The following is a 22,803-nucleotide window of genomic DNA, read 5'->3' as shown; positions in this document are numbered from 1 at the left end:
AGATTATATAAATGGTATTAATGAACTTTGACTGCCTGATGTCGCAGCTTTAATAAAGACTGCTTGGTGGGCTAAATGAACACAGGCAGATAAAAGAACAGGTTCAATTTTGTGAGCCTACAGGCTGTTGAGGAAAACTTCGTTACCTTGATGTTCACGGGCGTGGGTTTGAGTACAGAGACTACTAAAGAGCCTGCAGGGGTGAAGGCTTTAACTAAGCAGCAGTGCTGCAGTGGGGGCAGAGGAATATCAAAGTACACATAGTAAGAGGAATGCTGTGTTTTTTCAAGTCAAATTGTAATTATATTTGGTGGATCTTTTTCTTTTAAAGTTGCTATGGTTAACTCTAGCAATTTTCCATTTGAAAAAAAATTTATCTTATTTTGTTTTTATTTTCTTTTTCCTATTGAAGCCCGGCGCTTGTCTGTTCTTTAACCACTTGTGATTGTTAAACAAGTTTTTACTAAACTAAAATAAAGGACAAATCTAATAATTCTTCTTGGGTGGTGAGATGTCTCAGAAGTTAAGAGCATCTGATGCCCTTTCAGGAGACCTGGGTCAGTTCTTAGCTGTTTATAACTCCAATTCCATGAGATCGGGTGCCCTTTTCTGGCTTCTGTAGGCCAGTCACTCATATGCATAAAATTAAAATAAATCTTAATATAAAAGAAACCTAATAATTTCTCCCTCCCAGGTATTTGAGAAAGTTGCTGTAGGTTTTGTAAAACTAAAAACTAAACTTGTAAAAGTTTCTCTTAGGGGCCAGAGAAATGGCTCAGCAGCTAAGAGCACTGGCTGCTCTCCTAAAGGACCTGAGAAAATTGCTAAAGTTAACCATAGCTGCTCACAACCGTCCTTTATTCCAGCTGTCTCCAGGCCTCCATAGATACCTGGCACACACTTGGTGCACAGCTATACACGCATAACACTTCTAAACATAAAATAATATGATTTAAAAAATGATTGCCATATATCTGTATTGATTTGAGATATGATATAATACTTTTTAAAATGTTGTGGCTCAAATTATATGATAATTGGTTGATGCTTTTTATGCAGTCTCTTTGACTCCCCTGACAACAACTTGAAGGGAAAGTTTGCATATCTGCCACTGGAGTTTTCTCTTAGATAGATAGTCTATGGCCCTTGGGAAAAGCATTACCACTAATGTAGTATAACTCCATATATGAGTGTGTGTACACACACAAAAATATTCATGCTATATAAGCTTATAAAATATTATGTTTCTCTATGGTCTTTTCAAACATCCGTAGTATTATCTCTCCTCTTCGGTCCCCATACCCATCCCTCATACCCAGTTAAAGCCCCATACTGTTTATTTTCATTTCCTACTTCATGATACTTAGTTCCTCTTATATCTTTTTCTCTCTCCCTGTTCCCCCTTAGACACTGTCTATACCAGGCCCCTTACATAGTTTCCTGGCTTCTTTAGTCATTACAGGCTGTAGTCTTAAGTCAAAACATTTGGAACTAGGATCTGCAAATAAGAACATTTGTCTTTTTGAGTCTGGCTTAGCCTCATTTACTATCCTGTTCTGTTCATCTGCCTGCAGATTTCATTATTCTATTTTTCTTTAAAATTCAATAGATTTTTGTTGTGAACATGTGCCACATGTTTATATTCGTCCATTGAAGGGCACTTAGATTGTTTCCATTTCCTGGCTACTGTAAATAGGACAGCAATGACAATGGTTGAGGAAGTGTCTTTTGAGTATATGCCAAGGAGTAAGGTCACCCTGTCCTGTGGTAGATGTACTTCTAGCAGTTTGAGAATTCTCCATACTGTTTCCAGAGTGGCTGTAATAGTTTCAAATCCCACCAGCAGTTGTTTTCTCAGCCACTTTGACTAGGGTAAGAAGAAATCTCAAAGTAATTTTGATTTTCATGTCCCTAATTGCTAAAACTGTCCCAGACCTTTAAAGATTTCTTTTGGATTTTTTTTTTCTTCTGTTAACTTTCTGTTCAGATCCATAGCCCAGTTGTTTTCTTGACTCTGTTTATTGAACGCTTTATATTCTAGACATTTATTCCCTAGCAGATGAATAGCCGGCAAACACCCTTTCTCTGTGAACTTCCTTTTCACTCAATGGATTGTTTCCTTTACTGTACCATAGCGTTTTAGTTATATGAAGTCCCATTTGTCAATCAATGGCCTTAATTACTAAGCAGCAGAGTACTATGTAGAAAGTCCTTTTTTATCCCTATAGCTCACAATAGCCTGTCAAAATGCAATTTTGGCATTTTAGGGTGCTCTTTCTGCTCTTTGATGCATTCAGAGTTGATTATGTTGTTGCTGTTTTTGCATGATGATAGACATTAGTCTACTCTCATTCTTGTATGTGTGGCCATCTACTTGTCCCAGGACCATTTATTGAAATCGCTTTTTTACTCCACTGCTTATTTTTTGAATTGTTGTCTAATATCAGATAGAGATCATGTGTAGTTTTGTTGCTTTGGCTATCAGGGTGTTTTGTGCTGCCATATGAATTTATGACCTTTTTTACTGTCTGTAAAGAACATCATGAGGGTTTTGATTACAACTACATTGATTCTGAAATTTCTTTCTGGTAGGATGGTTATTTTCATAAGTTCTATGAATCAATTTGCATGGGAAGTAGTTCCACCTTCTAGTGTCTTTCTCAGTATTGTTATTCAGAGTTTTAAATTTTTCATTGTATAGTTTGTTTACTTCTTGGTTTATTAGTAGATGTGAAGGTAATGTCTTTATACTATCCAATTCTTGCTAATAATATGCAATCCAATGGAAAACTAATTGTCATTGTTATTTTCTTGTGCTGTGATAAAACACTGTGGCAAAATTAACTTGAGTAGGAAAGGATTTGTTTCATCTTCTGGCTTGTGGTTCATTATCCATAGAAAGTCAAAGCAAAAACCTGGAGGCAGGAACTGATGCATAGGCCGTGGGTGAGTGCTGCTTACTCTCTTGTTCTTCATGGCTTACTTAGCCTGCTTTACAATAATTCAGGACCACCAGTTGCATCACTGGTTGGGGCCCTTCCACGTCAACCATTAATCAAGAAAATGACCTACACACGTGCCTAGAGACAGTCTTTTGGAGACATCTTCTCACTTTAAGAGTTCCTCTTCCCAAATGTCCACATTTACATTAAGTAGACAGAACCTACCTAGCATGCCAATGAAAAAATATAGGATAAGCATACAATTTAATGAAATCTATACACCTAAAAAAGATAATCAAGAGAGCGGACATGGGGTAAGATGATCAATCCTCGTTTAGAAAGACAGATGGGATGTGCATTGAACGTATGATAGGAGTCTACTGCAGAAGGCATCTGAAAGACTCTAACTAGCAGTGTTTTCAAAGCAGATACAAAGACTCATGATCAAACCTTTGGCAGAGTACAGGGAATCACATGAAAGAAGGGGAGTTAGTATGATGGGGAAAGGATAGGAGCTCCACAAGGACCAAATATATCTGGGCACAGGGTCTTTTCTGAGACTGACATTCAACCAAGGACCATGTATGGATATAACCTAGAACCTCTGCTCAGATGTAGCCTGTGATAGCTCAGTAACCAATTGGTTTCCCATAGTGAGGGGAACAAGGACTATTTCTAACAGGAACTCAATGACTGGCTCTTTGACCTCCCCACCCCCCAAGGGAGGAGCAGCCCTGCTAGGCCACAGAGGAGGGCTTTGTAGCCAGTCCTGAAGATACCTGATAAAACAGGATCGGATGAATGGGGAGGAGGTCCCCCCCCTTCAGTGGACTTGGAAAGGGCCAGGGAGAAGATGAGGGAGGGAGGGAGGGACTGGGAGGGAATGAGGGAGCGGGACACGGCTGGGATACAGAGTTAATAAAATGTAACTAATAAGAAAAAAAAAGTAAAATTAAAAAAATAAATAAAGTAGATGGTGCTGCCCCATATCTGCACCCCACCCCACCCCAGGCGTCCAGTCTTGTTACTCACCAGGCTAGACTAGGGAGAAGTAAAGCTTAGGAGAGGCTATCTGCATGCAGTGCAGAATCTCAGTTAGCGCTGAGCAAGAAAGAGCCTGGTCTGCAGACAGCCTCCTTAAAACAGCTTGTTTAATTGTTGGAACGCTTTGGGGAGGGAGTAGTGCCTGTACATCATTGGGTAGGACCAGGGTGCTGGGAAGGCCTTGTTTGCATGACTAGGAATTCCAGGTGTTTGCTGGATGTGAGCTTGTATGGAGCGAGGAAGTTTAACCTATAAACCTGCCTACCAGGCTACATGTTCTCTTCAGGGGTGGCTGAGGCGGGGACCTTGATGCCCATCTATGCTGGGACATTCAGACCCAGGGCAGAGAGGACATGGTCTTAACTTGGTCTCAAGACAAGATTATTGGGGTTTGGTAACCACTCAACCTTATTCTTGTTAAAGACTGCTCCCCCACTCCACCTCATCGGCATCGCTCTCCAGCCCTACAAGATAGCATTTCAGAACTCTTGGGAAAATTTAGATATTTACCTTCTGATGTAATTTGAAATGGAGTATTTGTTAAATAAAGTAGTTTAATCATTTAGATATAAATCATATTGCTCTGTCCTAATAAAAATGAACCTATCAACTGAGTGCTGAAATAACTGAAATAAAGCTCTCTCCTTACTCAGTTTTTACCTCAGACAAGTCTTGTTGGGTGTGAAAGAAGCAAAAATATCTGAAAGATAGTTTATTGTAATGATATTAATTTCAGTGTAATATAGTATATCAAAATTGAAAGAAAATGAACATGAGAAATATTTTTAATAAAAAAATTAAGTAGGCTTAATATCTTTAGTTGGCAAAAAGTGTTATACACACACACACTTCAGTAGATGAGCTATTATGGAGATGGCTCAGTTGTTACAACATTTGTTGCTCAAGTAGACCTAAGTTCAGATCTTCAGAAACCATGTCAATGATTGATCGGTGTGGAGGCCTTCCTGTAATCCTAGCCTTGAAATACATAGTTAGGGATCCCCAGTACAGCCTGGTTCATACGACTAGCCCTGTCTTCAAGGCATGAGTTTAACTGAGAGATCCTCCCTCAATGAATAAGATGAAAGAGCAATTAACATAGATTACTTACTTGACCCTTAGGGGTCCACACGTGACCATATGTGCATGATAAAAAGGACAACACACACACACACACACACAGTTTACTAACAGAATAAGCTTCTTATTAAATAAAAATGACTACCAAAGATATTAAGTCAAGTCTCACTAGCAGTTTAAAAAAAAGCACTATTAAAACAATTTGTGAGATTCAAGATTTTTAAAATTATAAATATTAATGAAAATTATAATAATGAATGCTGATTTCTATATTCAGTAGTAAGTTGTTCTCTCTGGATGATGTATATGAAGGGCTTTCACAGGTGTCACTACACAGAAGTTATAATTTAAGGAATTGTTCTGAACAAACCATTAAAAATTGGCAAAATGGTTACTATGCAGATATTTATTGTAGTTTTTAATTTCAGTGTTTATTTTGGCATCAGGCCAGTCTGTCTGCCTGACTTCATTCTCATGTTACTTTGTTTCTTCAAAATTTTTTATATCAGATTGTTAAGTAAATAATGACTCTTTGTAATTAAATTTTTTGAGAACTTTACACACGTCAATTGTATTTATATCATTTCCAATGCACTTCCTTCCCCTTCTCTTTTAAACTTGAGTGTTTCCCATGCTATTCTAAGTAAAATAATTTAGATGTGTATATTAGTTTGTTCCACACTACAAGTAAATCATAAATTACTCAGCAAGTAACTTAAGTTGATTGAATTCAAGACTTTTCACAGCTGCTAAGTGGAATCTGCTTAATGGTGTCTGCTATTCTCATAGTGTCTTTGTGATAATGACTGGCTTTCTGAGACAAGCACACTACTGCTTGACCATCAGAAGACCACATGAGTGTCTTCATAGTACAGTAAGCCTCCTCCTTTCCACCAGCAAAATGAGCTCTCCTTTCTATTTCTATGGATTTCTTTTCTTTTCTTCTAGAGTTTATTTTCTCTTGATTAAAAAAGAAAAGAGCATCCTTATCTGGTAAGCAAAAGGGAAGTGGTAATTTGCTAACTTTAAGTGGCTACAAAGAATATAATCTGTTTTTATGTGCTCGAGTGTGATACTTTATGCTTAAAAATATTTTAAATTCTAGTATTAAGAAGGCTAGTCAGTAATGTAACAGCCTACTTATTTTCCCACAAAAATGTATAAATGGTAGATAAGATTTTAAAGAGAGAGTTACAGCTAACATTTTTGTGTGCAAGCCTATTTGTGTGATCTACTGTTGAACGCCAATATAAGAGGAAGCATTTTAACCTTGTTGTTGAAGTACATGGAAAAATGTCAAGATTCTGATTGAACATGTTTAAAATTATATTGAAAACTTCATTTTCTGTCATGCTTGCTAAAGACTGTTTCTCTTATTATCCAACATTCCTAGCTCGCTGACTTCAGCTTTTCCTAAGTCTACAGGCATCCTAATTTGGAGCCATTATATAATGAAAACATTGGGTATAATTTCTTAGGTCTACAGTTCTTCATTGCCCTTAGTGCAGATCTTTACACTGTAGCTCATGATTATAATTTGCATAAGTAAATTCATATTTATGAGTACAGATCTTAAAGCAACTGACAGGTGCAAGGTTGTCTACTATGCCAATTTATTGTTTGTTTTGTCACTTAAAAGATAGCTGTTCCTTATATTTTAAAGAATACATGCTCTGGTTGAATTAGAATCAAATTCTAAAAGTAGATATAACTCATGTTGGAGCATTCCACTTTTATGATTTTCTAATATAACATGTACATCTTTTGTGGCAGAGATTAGTTAAATAAGTATTTACATGTTGAGAATGTCATTAGACACACATGAAACCTTGGGTTCAATCTAAAGCACTGTAGCAAAAGAACAAAATTTGATTCAGTTGATACCTATGTATTAGTGAACTTATAGTATCTTTCCCATTCATTTCTCCTGACCTGCTGTTTCAGGGTATGCATGAGCTACTAGCACCAATCGTATTTACCCTTCACTGTGACCACCAAGCTTTTCTGCATGCCAGTGAGTCTGCACAGTCCAGGCAAGTCATTACATAAGTTTGTGTGTATTTGCAGCCCTCACTGTGATCTTTTGTTACTTTTAAATGTCAAAATTTTTTGAGACTGGAGGAGGATTCCCCTTTCTCCACTTTCTCTCCAGCATTTATTGTCACTTGAGTTTTTGTTGATCATAGGGGAATATAAACTTGTTAAACAACTTAGGAAATCAATCAGGTGCTTTCTCAGAAAATTTCGAATAGTACTTCCTCAAGATAGAGCTGTAGCACTCCTGAGCATATATCCAAAAGGTGCTCAAGTGTACGACAAGGACATTTGCTCAACTATGTTCATATAAGCTTTATTAGTAATAGCAAGAATCTGGAAACAAGCCAGAAGTCTCACAAATAACATAAAGTACTTTGATGTGACTCTAACAAAGGAAGTGAAAGACATATATGAAAAAAACCTCAAATCTGAAGAAAGAATTAGAAGAACATATCAGAATATGGAAAGATTGCCCATGCTCATAGCTTGGCAGAATTAACATAGTAAGAATGGTCATTTTACCAAAAACAATCTACAGATTCAATGCAATTCCCATTAAATTATCAACATAATTCTTTACAGAACTTGAAAGAAAAATTCTCAACTTCATATGGAATAACAAGAAACCCAGAATTGCTAAAACAATCTTCTACAATAAAAGATCTTCTGGAGGTATCTCCATCCCTGATCTCAAGCTGTACTATAGAGCAACAGTAATAAAAACTGCATGGTACTGGCATAGAAACAGAATGGTGGATCAATGGAATTAAATAGAAGACCCAGAAATGAACCCACACATTTATGGACACCTGATTTTTGACAAAGATGCCAAAACCATACAATGGAAAAAAGATAGCATCTTCAACAAATGGCTGATCTAACTGGATGTCTACATGTAGAAAAATGCAAATAGATCCATACTTATCACCCTGCACAAAACTAAAGTACAAGTGGATCAAAGACCTCAATATGAAACCAGACACATTAACCTGTTAGAAGAAAAAATGAGAAAGAGCCTGGAACTTATTGGCACAGGAGAAAAATTCCTGAACAGAACACCAACAGCACAGACTCCTAAGAGCAACAATCAATAAATGGGACCTCATGAAACTAAAAAGCTTCTGTGAAGCAAAGGACACTGTTGTCAAAACGAAATGACAGCCTAAAGATTGGGAAAGGATCTTTAACCAACCCTTTATCTGACAGAGGGCTAATATCCAGTATATATGAAGAAGTTAAGTTAGACACCAACAAATCAGTTAATCCAATTAAAAAATAGGGTACAGAGCTAAGCAAAGAATTCTCAATAGAGGAATATCGAATGGCAGAGGAACACTTAAAGATATGTTCTGTGTCATCAGGGAAATACAAATCAAAACGACCCTGAGATTTCACCTTAAACCCATCTGAATGGCCAAGATCGAAAACTCAAGAAAAAAACACATGGTGGAGAGGATGTGGAAAAAGGGGAACCTTCGTTCACTGCTGGTGGGAATGCAATCTTGTACAACCACTCTGGAAATCAATCTGGCTCTTTCTCAGACAAATAAGAATAGTGCTTCCTCAAGATCCAGCTATACCACTGCTAGGCATATATCCAAAAAAATGCTCAAGTACACAATAAGGACATCTGCTCAACCATGTTTATAGCAGCTTTATTTGTAATAGCCAGAAGTTGGAAACAGCCCAGATGCCCCTCAGTTGAGGAATGGATACAGAAATTATGGTACATTTACACAATGGAATATTACTCAGTGATAAAAAACAAGGAAGTCATGAAATTTTCAGGTAAATGGTGGGAACTGGAAAAGATCATCCTGAGTGAGCTGTCCCAGAAGCAGAAAGACACACAGGGTACATACTCATAAGAGGATATTAGACATATAATATAGGATAAACATACTAAAATCTATACACCTAAGGAAGCTAATCAAGAAGGAGGAATCTGGCTAAGTTGCTCAATCCCATTCACAAAGGCAAAGAGGATGGACATCAGAGGAGAGAGAAAACAGGGAACAGGACAGAAGCCCTCCATGGAGGGCCTCAGAAAGGCTCTACCCTGCAGGGTATCGAAGCAGATGCTGAGACTCAGAGCCAAACTTTGGGCAGAGTGCAGGGAATCTCACGAAAGAAGTGGGAGAAAGAAGACCTGGAGAGGACAGGAGTTCGACAAGGAGAACAACAGATCCAAACAGTCTGGGCACAGGTTCTTTTCTGAAACTCATGCTCCAGCCAAGGACCACTCATGGAGATGGCCTTGGAACCACTGCACAGAGGTAGCCCATGGCAGTTCAGTGTTCAAGTGGGTTCATAGTAATGGGGACAGGGACTATCTCTGACATGAACTGATTGGCGTGCTCCTTGATCACTTCCCCCGAGGGGGGGAGCAGCCTTACCAGGCCACAGAGGAAGACAATGCAGACAGTCCTGATGATTCCTAATAGGCTAGGATCAGAGGGAAGGGGATGAGGACCTCCCTTTTTAGTGGACTGGGGCAGAGGCATATGTGGGGAAAAGGGAGGGTGGGATTGGGAGGGGAGGAGGGAGGGACTACAGGGGGGGATACAAAGTGAATAAACTAATTAATAAAAATAAAATTAATTTAAAACTACCATTTTGGTATTTTATGTCAAATCAGTAACTATATGGTTTTTGTTTTGAATGAATAGTGATTTATTATAGAGTAATAAATTATTCTAGGTGAAACTTAGTCAAAGAATTTATTGTCACTTTTAACATGTTCTCTGAAACCATTGCATGGTTACTTCATAGTGATATAGCGAAGAAAATAACTTCTTTTTAATCTTTATAAAAAACATAATTTTGTTTGTTATTGAAATTCTCCTTTGAAAAGGCTAACTTTTTAGTTGCACATTGTGGTAAGTTAGCTTATGAATGTAAACTAGAACAGAAGCTACATCTACAACAGTTACTGAAAACTTGCTTATTTTGATTGTTTGAATTGTCTTTTTTTCAAGTGAGGAAATGAAAATTCTCTTGAACCCTGAGTATCTGGAACATGATGCCTAGTAAGTACTAAGACTATTGCTTTTTCTTTTTTATATCATCAGTACTTTAGTGACCATTAAATATAGCATTTTATTTTTCTAATTTTTAGTGCAATGTTCTCACAGCTTATGGAAACTGCTGCACCTTGGTTTTCTACTTTTGAGCATGACTGTCAAAAGGTAACTCTTATAGTACAGATCTTTTCAGTATATTTGAGTTAATTAAGTAAATAACAGCATATACTAGAATAGTCATTTCATTATATAATCATTTTATACTAAAATGTGAAAATACTTAGGACATAATAGTGAGTTTATATGTCTATAGCACATAGATATAAATGGGGGAGATGAGGGAGGGACTACGCTGGGATCAAAGTAAATAACCTGTGACTGATAAAAAGTAAAAAAAGAAAAAAGAGGATCACCAGGGAAGGCTGCTACAAATGCCAATCTTAAAGACATAAAACTTAAGGGCTGAAGATTAATGTAGGTCAGACTTAAGAAGTACATGAAAATGTAAAATGGTAGGGCTCATCAAAGACTTTAAGTACTTCTGTTTTATAGTTTTTAAATCTTTTCTTTGCTATTTAAATTGAGAATAGAAAAGACAAAACACTCGCTTTTCTAAAATGATTTCCTTTGTTCTTTCCCATTTTGTGTAGTTTTGAGATATTAAACAGTTTTCATTTAGTGCTTCAGTTTTCATTGCCATAAGAAATATACTTCCACTAAGTGTTGCATTTATATGCTATGGCTAATCAAGATCAGCTGGCCATGGGCAACTTGAAGGGCTTCGCTGCCTCCAGTCCAATTCTTTTGGAAAATTTAATGTCACAAAGGAAACAGTTAAAGTAAAAGATATTTAAAAGACATATATTGGAAGTAGTTTTATGAACACACCCACTGCCTGTCAGTATATGATTCTATATTTTATGCCTTTGTTATGATAAAGTAGCTTTGGTTCTGTAAACTTCTTTTGGTGATTAAATTGAAAACCAATTTCCATGTTACTTAATTTCAAATTGAAATAATACATGTTCTTTTTCTTTTTTTCAGGGTAAAGAAACTCTGATGACCCCCATTCCATTTGCTCGACCACAGGATTTAGGGCCAACAGTTGCCATTGTTACAAAAGTCAACCAGATCCAAGATCATCTGCTGAAGAAACATGATATTGAGCTCTACATGCACTTGAACAGACTAGAAATTGCACCACAAATATATGGGTTGTAAGTTTTATTTATTTTTATTTTTTAAATTTATTTATTTTTTATTAATTACAGTTTATTTTCTTTGTATTCCAGCTGTAGCCCCTTCCCTCACCCCCTCCCAAATCCCATCCTTCCTCCCTCTTCTCCCATGCCCCTCCCCAAGTCCACTGATAGGGGAGGTCTTCCTCCCCTTCCATCTGACCCTAGCCTATCAGGTCTCATCAGGGCTGGCTGCATTGTCTTCCTCTGTGGCTTATAAGGCTGCTCCTCCTCAGGTGGAGGTGATCAAAGAGCCAGCCCCAGAGTTTGAGTCAGAGACAATCCGTGTTCCCCTTCCTAGGAAACCCACTTAGAGACTAAGCTGCCATGGGCTACATCTGTGCAGGGTTGTAAAGTTTTAAATTTCTTTTTTTTTGTTTTGTTTTGTTTTAATTTTAATTTTTATATTAATTACAATTTATTCACTTTGTATCCCTGCTGTAGTCCCCTCCCTCATCCTCTCCTAATCCTACCCTCCCTCCTTCATCTCTTCCCATGTCCCTCTCCAAGTCCACTGATAGGGGAGGTCCTCCTCCTCTTCCATCTGACCCTAGCTTATCAGGTTTCATCAGGTCTGGCTGCATTGTCTTCCTCTGTGGCCTAGTAAATTTCTATTTTAGCTTTTCCTAATTATAATTTCAGGTGTTTTCTGAATAGCTTAGTTCACTAATAGTAAGAAGTATTCTAGCTCCATGTTATTTGTGTGCCAAGTCCATCCTTTCACATGTCATCTCATCTAATGTTCTACCAAACCTTTGAAGTGGCTACTACTCCTTTGTTATGGCTGAGGAAACTAATCCTTTTAGACTAACTTTTTACCTTTTAAACAGTGATGGCATAGCTCAGGCCCACAGAGGTTGCTTATGTAATTTTTAAGGTTTCTTTTGAACAAAGGCTTTGAACAGGGCAAGAGTAAGTTATTCAACTAGGCTATCTAAGGAAGCATGAAATTGCATGGGTAAACACACATGAATCAAGTGCTGAGATCAAAAGAGTTCTCTAAACTACCTGTGAGTCCATTACTGAGCATGAGGCTTGACTAAGATGTGGTTGATAATGCCAGCATCACGATGCTGAAGAAAACTCATTTTCCCAGCTCCAGCAGGTGTTATTACATCCACATAGCTTCTTGGTTAGGGTTTGACTTTGTGCCCACTTCCCATTCTTCATGCTAAGATTTTGTCTGTTTTGAACTTCTGCAAGTCTTTGACATGTCGTCACACTCTGTGACTCCATACATGCATAAGTCCTGTTCTGTCCTTATCGTCTTACAAGCTTGCTTTCTGTTCCTCAGAGATCCTTTACTAAGCCTTGGGAAGGCTATAAAGTCATCAGACATTATTTTCTTTCTACTTTCTCTTTATGGTAGAAATTCCTAGAGCTCATTGGACATGCATTTTCCTGGTAAAACCGCATGATCCATGACATGAATCCTCTTTTGTTTCTACTCTTTAGATATTAACTATCAATATCATAATGTGCAGTAACCAGAGTTACTTTTTACTTTTAATCTAAATTTCATCTGAATTATCTTTAATTATGTTTTATGTTTGAAAAAGAAGATACTTATTTTCTCAATTTTTGTGTTTTAAATAGTATGGTAGAAAGATTTTTTTTTTTTCATTTGTTTGAATTACTATCTGTGAGGCATATGAAAAGCCACATGGGTTGAATAACCTCAAAACTCCTGAAGTCTGCCCTAAGCTATGTTATCCACTTTTCTATTTCTTACTGCTAAATACTGGATACTTGAGTAAATGGATTTGTGTATGTGCATGTGAGTGTGTGTGTGTGTGTGTGTGTATGTGTGTCAATAGCAAATATAAGCTTTAAAATCAAATTATTCCTGTTTAACTGCTTTGAGCCCTAATTTTTTTATCTGTGAAATAAAGTTTAAAAATATCCCTATCCTATTTTCATCAACAAATAAATAGATTTCTATGTAAATGAAAACGCGGAAGTCATTTTTTTGTCTCTTTTTTTTTTAAATTAATTACATTTTATTTACTTTGCCCCTTCCTCCTCCCCTCCGGATTCCACCCTCCCTCCCCCTTCTTTACACATGCCCCTCCTCAAGTCTACTGATAGGGGAGATCCTCGGGTTCTTCCTTCTGATCTTAGTCTATCAGATCTCATCAGGAGTGGCTACATTGTCATCTTCTGTGGCCTGGGAAGGCTGCTCCACCCTCAGGGGGAGGTGATCAAAGAGCAGGCCAATCAGATTATGTCAGAGGCAGTCCCTCTTCCCATTACTATGTAACCCACTTGGACACTGAACTGCCATGGGCTACATCTGTGCAGGGATTCTAGGTTATCTCCATGCATGATACTTGGTTGGAGTATGAGTCTCTGGGAAGACCCCTGTGTTCAAATTTTCTGGTTCTGTTGCTTTCCTTGTGGAGTTTCTGTCCTCTCCAGATCTTACTATTTCCCACTTCTTACATCAGATTCCATGCACTCTGCCCAACAGTTGGCCATAAGTCTCAGCGGCTGCTTTGATAGTTTGCAGGGCAGAGCCTTTCAGAGGCCCTCTGTGGCAGGTTCCTAGGTTGTTTCCTGTTTTCTTCTACTTCTGATGTCCATCCTCTTTGCCTTTCGGGATGGGGATTGAGTGTTTTAGTCAGGGTCCTCTCTCTTGATTAGTTTCTTTAGATGTACAGATTTAGGTAGGTTTATCCTATGTTATATGTCTATATGAGTGAGTATATGAGTGAGTATATACCATGTGTGTCTTCTGCTTCTGGGATAGCTCACTCAGGATGATCCTTTCCAGGTCCCACCATTTACCTGCAGATTTCATGATTTCCTTGTTTTTCATTGCTGAGTAATATTCCATGTGTAGATGTACCACAATTTCTGTATCCATTTCTCAACTGAGGGGCATCTGGGCTGTTTCCAGCTTCTGGCTATTACAAATAAAGCTGCTACAAACATGGTTGAGCAAATGTCCTTATTGTGTACTTGAGCATCTTTTGGATATATGCCTAGGAGTGGTATGGCTGGATCTTGAGGAAGCGCTATTCCTAGTTGTGTGAGAAAGTGCCAGATTGATTTCCAGAGTGGTTGTACAAGTTTACATTCCCACCAGCAGTGGAGGAAGATAACTACAGACACGGAAGCCATTTTTATAGGAGGGCTTTCTTTAAGATATATATTAAAATTGAGAGTAGACTTTAAAAATAGATACAGCAACTTGGCACAATAATTTCATGTTCTTAAATATAGATTTGTGTCTCATGGGTAAATATTGAAATACTTTGTCTTATTGTATATTCTATACACAATATTTATATAAAATCTTGCTTATACCATTTGTTGTTGCTGGAAGAAAGTTCATTTACCTTCAATTAATATTTAAAAATATATTCTAAAGTTTCTATAAGTAATTAAGTGGACAAAATACAAAATTAAATTTAATTTGATAAAAATGTTTGCTGAGGATACAATCAGAAGTCTTAATTTCCTCTTGTATCATGTAATTCTGCATGACAGTTCTTACAGAATGTTTATTTTCAGACAAAGTAAGGTAAATCATAGTAACAATCAGAAAATGACTTGAATCAGGAGTCATTAGTTGGAAGTCCACCAATAGTGTTAGTAATGCTAACACACCGTGTGAATGACAAGTAGACGGTAACTATATTCATGGTGCAGGGATGGGTTCTAGCAGTGGAAGCACAGTACCCTGTTTTAAATACAGGCTTCTCATTTGATTGAGAGTTAGCATTATCCTGATTCATTAAAATTAGTTAGCCTGCCTTGCACAGCAGTAATAACTAATTTTGAAGAAAATTTGCGATCCTCATTTTTAAAAACAGTTTGTATAAAGGTGAATAATCTGAAGACATGAGGAGAAAAATGTGCCATCTATTTTTGTTTGCTACATTCAGGGTAAATATGTTACTAAGCTAATGAATTTGTTTAATATAATAAATGTATGTAAAATAATGATTATTATGAAACAATTGGAGTAACATTGGCTGACATCATTCCTAACGATTTTGTCTTAATTTAAGGGTTAATTGGTGATATTTATCTTGAAATACATGACTCAGTTTCCTTAAACTACTTTGTATTGCATAATATCTTGCAAGTTAATGCTTTTGTGATAATACAAAATAGTAAATTCTAAAAGTAATTTACACCATGTTTTCTATTAACTTTAAGAATGAATGTTCCTGTTGTACTTAAAATGGAGTCATTCAAATAATTAATGTAGGTTGTATTTTTTTGTCAATTTTTGTTTGATACTGGCATGTTTTTACAAAACAAATTTTGTAATAGCCATCATTGTATACTAAGCCCAATTAAAGAATGACTTTATTGTTGTCACCTTCCATGGTAATTTTAAGTTGCTTTTCTGGCATTTTCATATCTATTTTATTAATAAGATCCTATGATTTTATAACTTGGTTCTGGGTATAGAAAAATATGAAGTTTTGTCTAGTCACTACTGACTCATATGCATTTGGCATTCTGGTTACTTATTTCTATCATGATATTAATTTATACTGAAAACAAATATTGAAATGAACCACTTTTTCTATGTCTTAGTAAATCTTTTGTTGTAACCTTTTAATTTGTTAAATCTGTGAAGTTTGGACTACACCTTACGATTTGGTGTAAATGAAGCACATGTTGAGGAAAGACCCTCGTAATCCATTTGGGCTTCAGCACTCTTAAGTTATAGACTCACGAGATAAATTCTCTATCATTCAAATGACTGGCACACATCTTCCATCTCTGTGTTTCCTAGGCTTTGTAAGTATTGTACTGTTTGATTTATTGTAATTTTTTATGGGAGATTCTTGATTATTGATATAAAATACAGTATAAAAATACTTACATTGTAATATACTGTTTTTTTTTTTTTTTTTTTTTTTTACATATCCCAGGATAATAACTTGTGAGTACGCTATTTCTTTAAGCCTGTACTTGGCATGTGAATACATGATCAGGTGGCTGGAGAGGTGGCTCAGAGGTTAAAAGCACTGGCTATTCTTCCAAAGGTCCTGAGTTCCTTTCCCAGCAATGATGTGATGGCTCATAACCTTTTATAGTGAGATCTGTTGCCCTCTTCTGGTGTGCATGCACACATGAATATATGGTTTAAAATGTAATTCTTCTCCTACTGTCTGACTCTAGCCTAACAGGTCCCAGCAGGACTACCTGGATCTTCTTGCTCTGTGGGCTGGCTAGGTCGCCCCACCAGGGAGAAGTGGTCAAGGTGCTGGCAACTGAGTTCATGTCAGAGACTGTCTCTTCCCCACATAGAGACTGAGCTGACCATGAGCCACATCTCAGCAGGATATATAGGTCTTCTGTGTGCAAGGTCTTTGACTAATGCATCAGTCTATCAAGTCCCTCCTGGGCCCAGCTTGGATTTTTTTTTTGTTTGTTTGTTTGTTTGTTTTATGGCTTTGTTGTTCTCCTTTTGGGGCTCCTGTCCCCTCCAGGTACTTCTCTCTCCTCAATTCTTTCATAAGACTCCCTGCACTCTGTCCAAAGTTTGTCTGTGAATCTCGGCATCTGCTTCAATCTCCTGCTGGGCAGAGTCTTTTAGAGGACATCTGTGGTAGGCTCTTGTCCTGTTCCTTCTTTCTACTCCTTCAAATGGACTAGGGTACAGGGATAGGGAGGGAGAGGGAGGAAGTGTAGGACCAGGAGGAAATGAGGGAGGGAGCTACAACTGGGATACCAAGCGAATAAATTAATAATAAGAAAAAAAATTTTTTTGACATCATGAAAATGAAGAAAAATGTAATTCTTACTCTTCTGAAGTCAGTATTCACCTTAAAAATTGTGTCACTTATGTAAATCATTTCATAAGTTCATTTATTCACTAAAATAGGCCTTTTGTTTTCAGTCAGCTTCATGGTATACGTCAAACATATGATACATATCAGGCATTACATAGTGGTAATCCACTTTTATTTTCTTTTCATAAACCACTGAACCTTACCCTACAATTATTTCTTTTATAAACTTTCATTTTTCTCCTTTACTATAAAACTTTGTTTATTTTTATTATTATCATTTATTACAATTTATTCAGTTTGAATGCCAGCTGTGGTTCCTTCCCTCCTCTCCTTCCAATTCACCATTTCTCCCTCTGATCCACCTATGCCTAGCCAATAGTCCACTGACAGGGGAGGTCTTCCTCCCCTTCTATTCGATCCTAGGCTATCAGGTCTCATCAGGACTGGTTGCATTGTCTTCCTCTGTGGCCTGGCAAGGCTGTACCACTGAGGGGAAGGAGATCAGAAAGCCTGCCACTTGAGTTCATGCCAGAGAAAGCCCCTGTACCCCTTACTCGGGTCCCCGCTTGGAGACTGAGTCTATGGGCTAGAACTGAGCTGGGGTTTTAGGTCCTCTCCATGCATTGTCCTTGGTTGGGATATCATTCTCTTCAGGGCCCCCCGGACTCTATTTTATTTTGGCTCTGTTGGTCTCCTTTTGGAGTTTCTGTGCTGTCCAGGTCATTCTATTTCCACCTTCTTTTATAAAATTCCATGCATTCTGCCCAAAATTTGGCTATGAGTCTTAGCCTCTGCTTCGATACCTCCAACAGTAGTGTGTTTCAGAGGCCGTCTGTGGTAGGCTCCTGTCCTGTTCCCTGTCTTCTCCTGCTTCCAATATCTATCGTGTTTGCCCTTCTGAATGAGGATTGATCATTTTCCCTAGGGTCTTCCTTGTTTAACTTCTTTAGGAGTAAAGACTTTAATATGTTTAAATAGATTATATGACCAATAACCACTTAGGAGTAAGTATGTATCATGTGTGTCTTTCTGCTTCTGGGATACATCACTCAGGATGATCTTTTCCAGTTCCCACCATTTACCTGCAGATTTCATGATTTCCTTGTTTGTTTGTTTTTTTATCACTGAGTAATATTCCATTGTGTAAATGTATCACAGTTTCTGTATCCATTCGTCAACTAAGGGGCATCTGGGCTGTTTCCAGCTTCTGGCTATTACAAATAAAGCTGCTATAAACATGGTTGAGCAGATGTCCTTGTTGTATACTTGAGCATTTTTTTGGATATATGCCTAGCAGTGGTATAGTTGGATCTTGAGGAAGCACTATTCCTAATTGTTTGAGAAAGAGCCAGATTGATTTCCAAAGTGGTTGTACAAGTTTGCATTCCCACCAGCAGTAGAGAAAGGTTCCCCTTTTTCCACATCCTCTCCACCATGTGTTTTTTCTTGAGTTTTCAATCTTAGCCATTCAGATGGGTTTAAGGTGAAATCTCAGGGTCGTTTTGATTTGCATCTCCCTGATGACTAAGGATATTGAACATTTCTTTAAGTGTTTCTCTGCCATTCGATATTCCTCTATTGAGAATTCTCTGCTTAGCTCTGTACTCCATTTTTTAATTGGATTACTTGGTTTGTTGGTGTTTAACTTCTTAAGTTCTTTATATAATGGATATTAGCCCTCTGTCAGATATAGGGTTGGTGAAGATCCTTTCCCATTCTGTAGGCAGTCGTTTTGTTCTGATGACAGTGTCCTTTGCTTTACAGAAGCTTTTCAGTTTCATGAGGTCCCATTTATTGAGTGTTGATCTTAGAGTCTGTGCTGTTGGTGTTCTGTTCAGGAAGTTTTCTCGTGTGCCAATGAGTTCCAGGCTCTTCCCCACTTTTTCTTCTAATAGATTTAGAATGTCTGGTTTTATGTTGAGGTCCTTGATCCACATGGATTTTAGTTTTGTGCAGGGCGATAAGTATGGGTCTGTATGCATTTTTCTACATGTAGACATCCAGTCAGACCAGCATCATTTGTTGAAGATGCTATCATTTTTCCATTGTATTGTTTTGGCTTTTTAGTCAAAAATCAAGTATCTGTAGTTGTGTGGGTTTATTTCTGTCAGGTCTTCTATTCAATTCCATTGATCTACCAGTCTATTAAAATGCTAATACCAAGCAGTTTTTATTACTGTTGCTCTGCAGTACAGCCTGAGACCAGGGATGGGGATACCTCCAGAAGATCTGTTATTGTACAGGATTGTTTTAGCAATTCTGGGCTTTTGTTTTTCCATATAAAACTGAGAATTGTTCTTTCAGTTTTTGTAAAGAATTGTGTTTGTATTTTGATGGGAATTGCATTGAATCTGTACATTGCTTTTGGTTGGATGGCCATTTTCACTATGTTAATCCTAATGACCCCATGAGCCTGGGAGATATTTCTGTCTTCTGATCTTCTTCAATTTCTTTCTTCAGAAACTTGAGGGTTTTTTTCATACAAGTCTTTCACTTCCTTTGTTAGAGTCACATCAATGTACTTTATGTTATTTGTGGCTATTGTAAAGGATGTTGTTTCCCTAATTTATTTCTCAGCCAGTTTGTCTGTTGTATACAGGAGGGCTACTAATTTTATGAGTTAATTCTGTATTCAGCCACTTTGCTGAAGGTGTTTATCCGCTGAAGGAGTCACTCGTGTATACTATCATATCATTTGCGAATCGTGATACTTTGATCTCTTCCTTTTCAATTTGTATTCCCTTGATCTCCTTTAGTTGTCTTATTGCTCTAGCTAGGACTTCAAGTACTATGTTGAAGAGGTATGGAGTGAGTGGGCATCCTTGCTTTGTCCCTGATTTCAGTGGGATTGCTTTAATTTTCTCTCCGTTCAGTTTGATGTTGGCTATAGGCTTGCTGTATATTGCCTTTACTATGTTTTAGTATGTGCCTTGTATCCCTGATCTCTCCAAAACTCTGAACCTGAATGGATGTTGGATTTTGTCAAATGCCTTTTTGACATCTAAAGAGAAGAGCATGTGTTTTTTCCCCCCTCTGTTTGTTTATGTGGTGGATTACATTGATGGATTTCCATATATTGAACCACAACAGAGTCTAGTATCAAAAATTTAACAAGAATTATAAAGAAGGATAATAAATATTTTAAATAATGGTTCAGATTGCTAATATTTCCTATGAGCTAATTCTTGTTCTAAAGAATTTACACAGATTTATCTTGCTTATCCTCACAACACATTAAGATTTTATGTGATTTAAAGAAACTAAGGAAGAGAAGACTTATTTAATTCAGTTAGCTACCATGGAACTCAACCAGGCTTTGATCTCTTGAGCTTACATTAGCACTTGAGTTTGAGTAAGATTGAGACTGGTAGAAATCCAAGGAAGTAGAAGCTACTATGTGTGGAAATATCCCTTGTCTTGAAGCTTCATGGGGGTATCTTCCCTATCACTTTAGGTGTCACCGTCTCTGAACCTGCTTCCTGGTTGATCCTCTGGCTCTTACAGTCTTTCTGCTCTCTTTCCTGTTGTTCTCTGAGCCATAGATACAAGTTTTGTATTGTAGATGCATCAAGTGGGGCTAGGTTCTTAGTTGATCTCTGCAGTTTTCAAGTTGTAGCTCTCTAATATTTGTTGCAGCGAGAAGCTTCTTTGAGAAAGAGTGAAGCTAGACTTATCTGTAGGTATAAGTTTAAGTACTTAGAATGCAGTTAGAATTATACTTAGTTAGGAAAGTGGGAATAGATGGTTTTCTTCTCTGATCCAGGACCTCATTAGCACTGGTTAAGTTGGCTGTGATTTCAATACCATGCATGATTTCCTCTTGTGAAGCAGAACTAATTCCGATCAGTCATCTGCTGGTTACCACCAAGATATGTGTGCAGCTGTTATGCCTTTATGAGTGTCTTCCCATACTGGCCATTGCTGTGGTTTATATGCATCACGGTCAGGAAGGACTATTGATTGCTTCACTCCCTGGTCAGCTTGCAAAGGAAGCTTTTGGGTAAGATTCATCTTGAGTCTTCTGAGTCCCATGTCTAAACTATGTGGGATTTTAGTAATAAGGATTTAGTCTCATCTCTGACAGGTAACCAAGATCAACAGTAATAGACTGTATTGTTTTAGAAGTTTCTTGTACTCTCCTGGACAACTCAGTACTGCTTCTCACCTAATCTTAGAGAGCATTATGGAAGAAGGAATGAAAATAGTATTAGATCCAGAAGACAAAGAAATCTGCTGCAAGATGGATCTTTTGTATATACCAGGGAATCTATACCCATGAAATCTCAATGGTATGCTGTTCAAAAAAAGCCTGAACTGTGTCAACATCAATTGACAGGCCAGTGTTTGTGGGGGAAGCCTCAATGGGTCCCCTCAAGATGAGGAACTACAGGTACACGACTGCTAGGAGATGGAAGAGTTACTTATTCCAGAGATATACCTTTTGATTTGTTTTATAGAACCAAGTGATTAGCCCTAGACTCATACATACAAGATAAAAAGATGCATTTTTAACTTTTATGGTTTAATAAGTAAGGTCTCTGGCATTGCCTTTTTGCCTGTGAGCTTAGCAGAATTTTTTTAAAAAGAGAATGGAAATAACTTTTACTCCTTGAAACTTTTACTACACCCTTAAAATAAGGGTGGAGGATAGATTGTAGAATTTGATAAGAAATTGATGGAGGAAAAATTTTAGAATTAAATTAACTAAATTTTCATATTCATTCTCTCTCGACTTTCATATCTTTCATATGTCTCTGTTTGCTTTCCTACTTTTTTTTAACCTGATGAGCCACAGGCAAAGTGAAGATCTGTTGCTCATTGTCTTGATAAGTGTTTTTCTTTTTTTTTAATTTTTTATTAATTACACTTTATCCATTTTGTATTCCCCCATAAACCCCTCCCTCCTCCCCTCCCGATCCCACCCTCCCTCCCCTTTCTGCATGCATGCCACTCCCCAAGTCCACTGATAGGGGAGGTTCTCCTCTCCTTTCTGATCTTAGTCTATCAGTTCTCATCAAAAGTGGCTGCATTGTCCTCTACTGTGGCCTGGTAAGGCTGCTCCCCACTCAGGGGGAGGTGATCAACGAGCAGGCCAATCAGATTATGTCAGAGGCAGTCCCTCTTCCTATTACTATGTAACCCATTTGGACACTGAACTGCCATCGGCTACACCTGTGCAGGGGTTGCAGGTCATCTCCACGAATAGTCCTTGGTTGGAGTATGATTTTCTGGGAAGTTCCCTGTGTTCAAATTATCTTGTTCTGTTGCTCTCCTTGTGGAGTTCCCGTCCCCTCCAGCTCTTACTATTTCCCACTTCTTACATAAAATTCCATTCACTCTGCCCATCAGTTGTCCATCAGGCTCAGCATCTGCTTTGACAGTCTATACTGCAGAGGCTTTCAGAGAGGCCCTCTGTGGCAGGTTCCAAGGTTGTTTCCTGTTGTCTTCTGGCTTTCAGAGGCCCTCTGTAGCAGGTTCCGAGGTTGTTTCCTATTTTCTTTTTCTTCTGATGTCCATCCTCTTTGCCTTTCAGGATGGGGATTGAGCATTTTAGTTAGGGTCCTCTCTTTTGCTTAGTTTGTTTAGATGTACAGATTTTAGTGGGTTTATTCTATGTTGTATGTTTATATGAGTGAGTATATACCATGCGTGTCTTTTTGCTTCTGGGACAACTCACTCA

General features: G+C 37.7%; 1 protein-coding gene across 8 annotated transcripts in view; it reads left to right on the top strand.

Moving 5' to 3' along the window:
• The window catches only part of Tbc1d5 (TBC1 domain family member 5), a 458,701-nt gene that overhangs the window by 231,814 nt on the left and 204,084 nt on the right, over nucleotides 1-22,803 (top strand). For all 8 annotated transcript variants that reach the window (XM_055614078.1, XM_055614055.1, XM_055614062.1 and 5 more), the window contains 4 exons: nucleotides 7,011-7,099; nucleotides 10,082-10,132; nucleotides 10,222-10,291; nucleotides 11,171-11,343. In XM_055614078.1, the coding sequence (XP_055470053.1) occupies nucleotides 7,011-7,099; nucleotides 10,082-10,132; nucleotides 10,222-10,291; nucleotides 11,171-11,343 (383 nt within the window). The remainder of the gene's footprint in view (nucleotides 1-7,010; nucleotides 7,100-10,081; nucleotides 10,133-10,221; nucleotides 10,292-11,170; nucleotides 11,344-22,803) is intronic.

This window comes from Psammomys obesus, unplaced genomic scaffold (genome assembly GCF_907164565.1).
Source record: "Psammomys obesus unplaced genomic scaffold, mPsaObe1.curated_primary_1811, whole genome shotgun sequence".
Taxonomy (NCBI): domain Eukaryota; kingdom Metazoa; phylum Chordata; class Mammalia; order Rodentia; family Muridae; genus Psammomys; species Psammomys obesus.
This window is presented reverse-complemented; position numbering and strand designations above follow the sequence as displayed.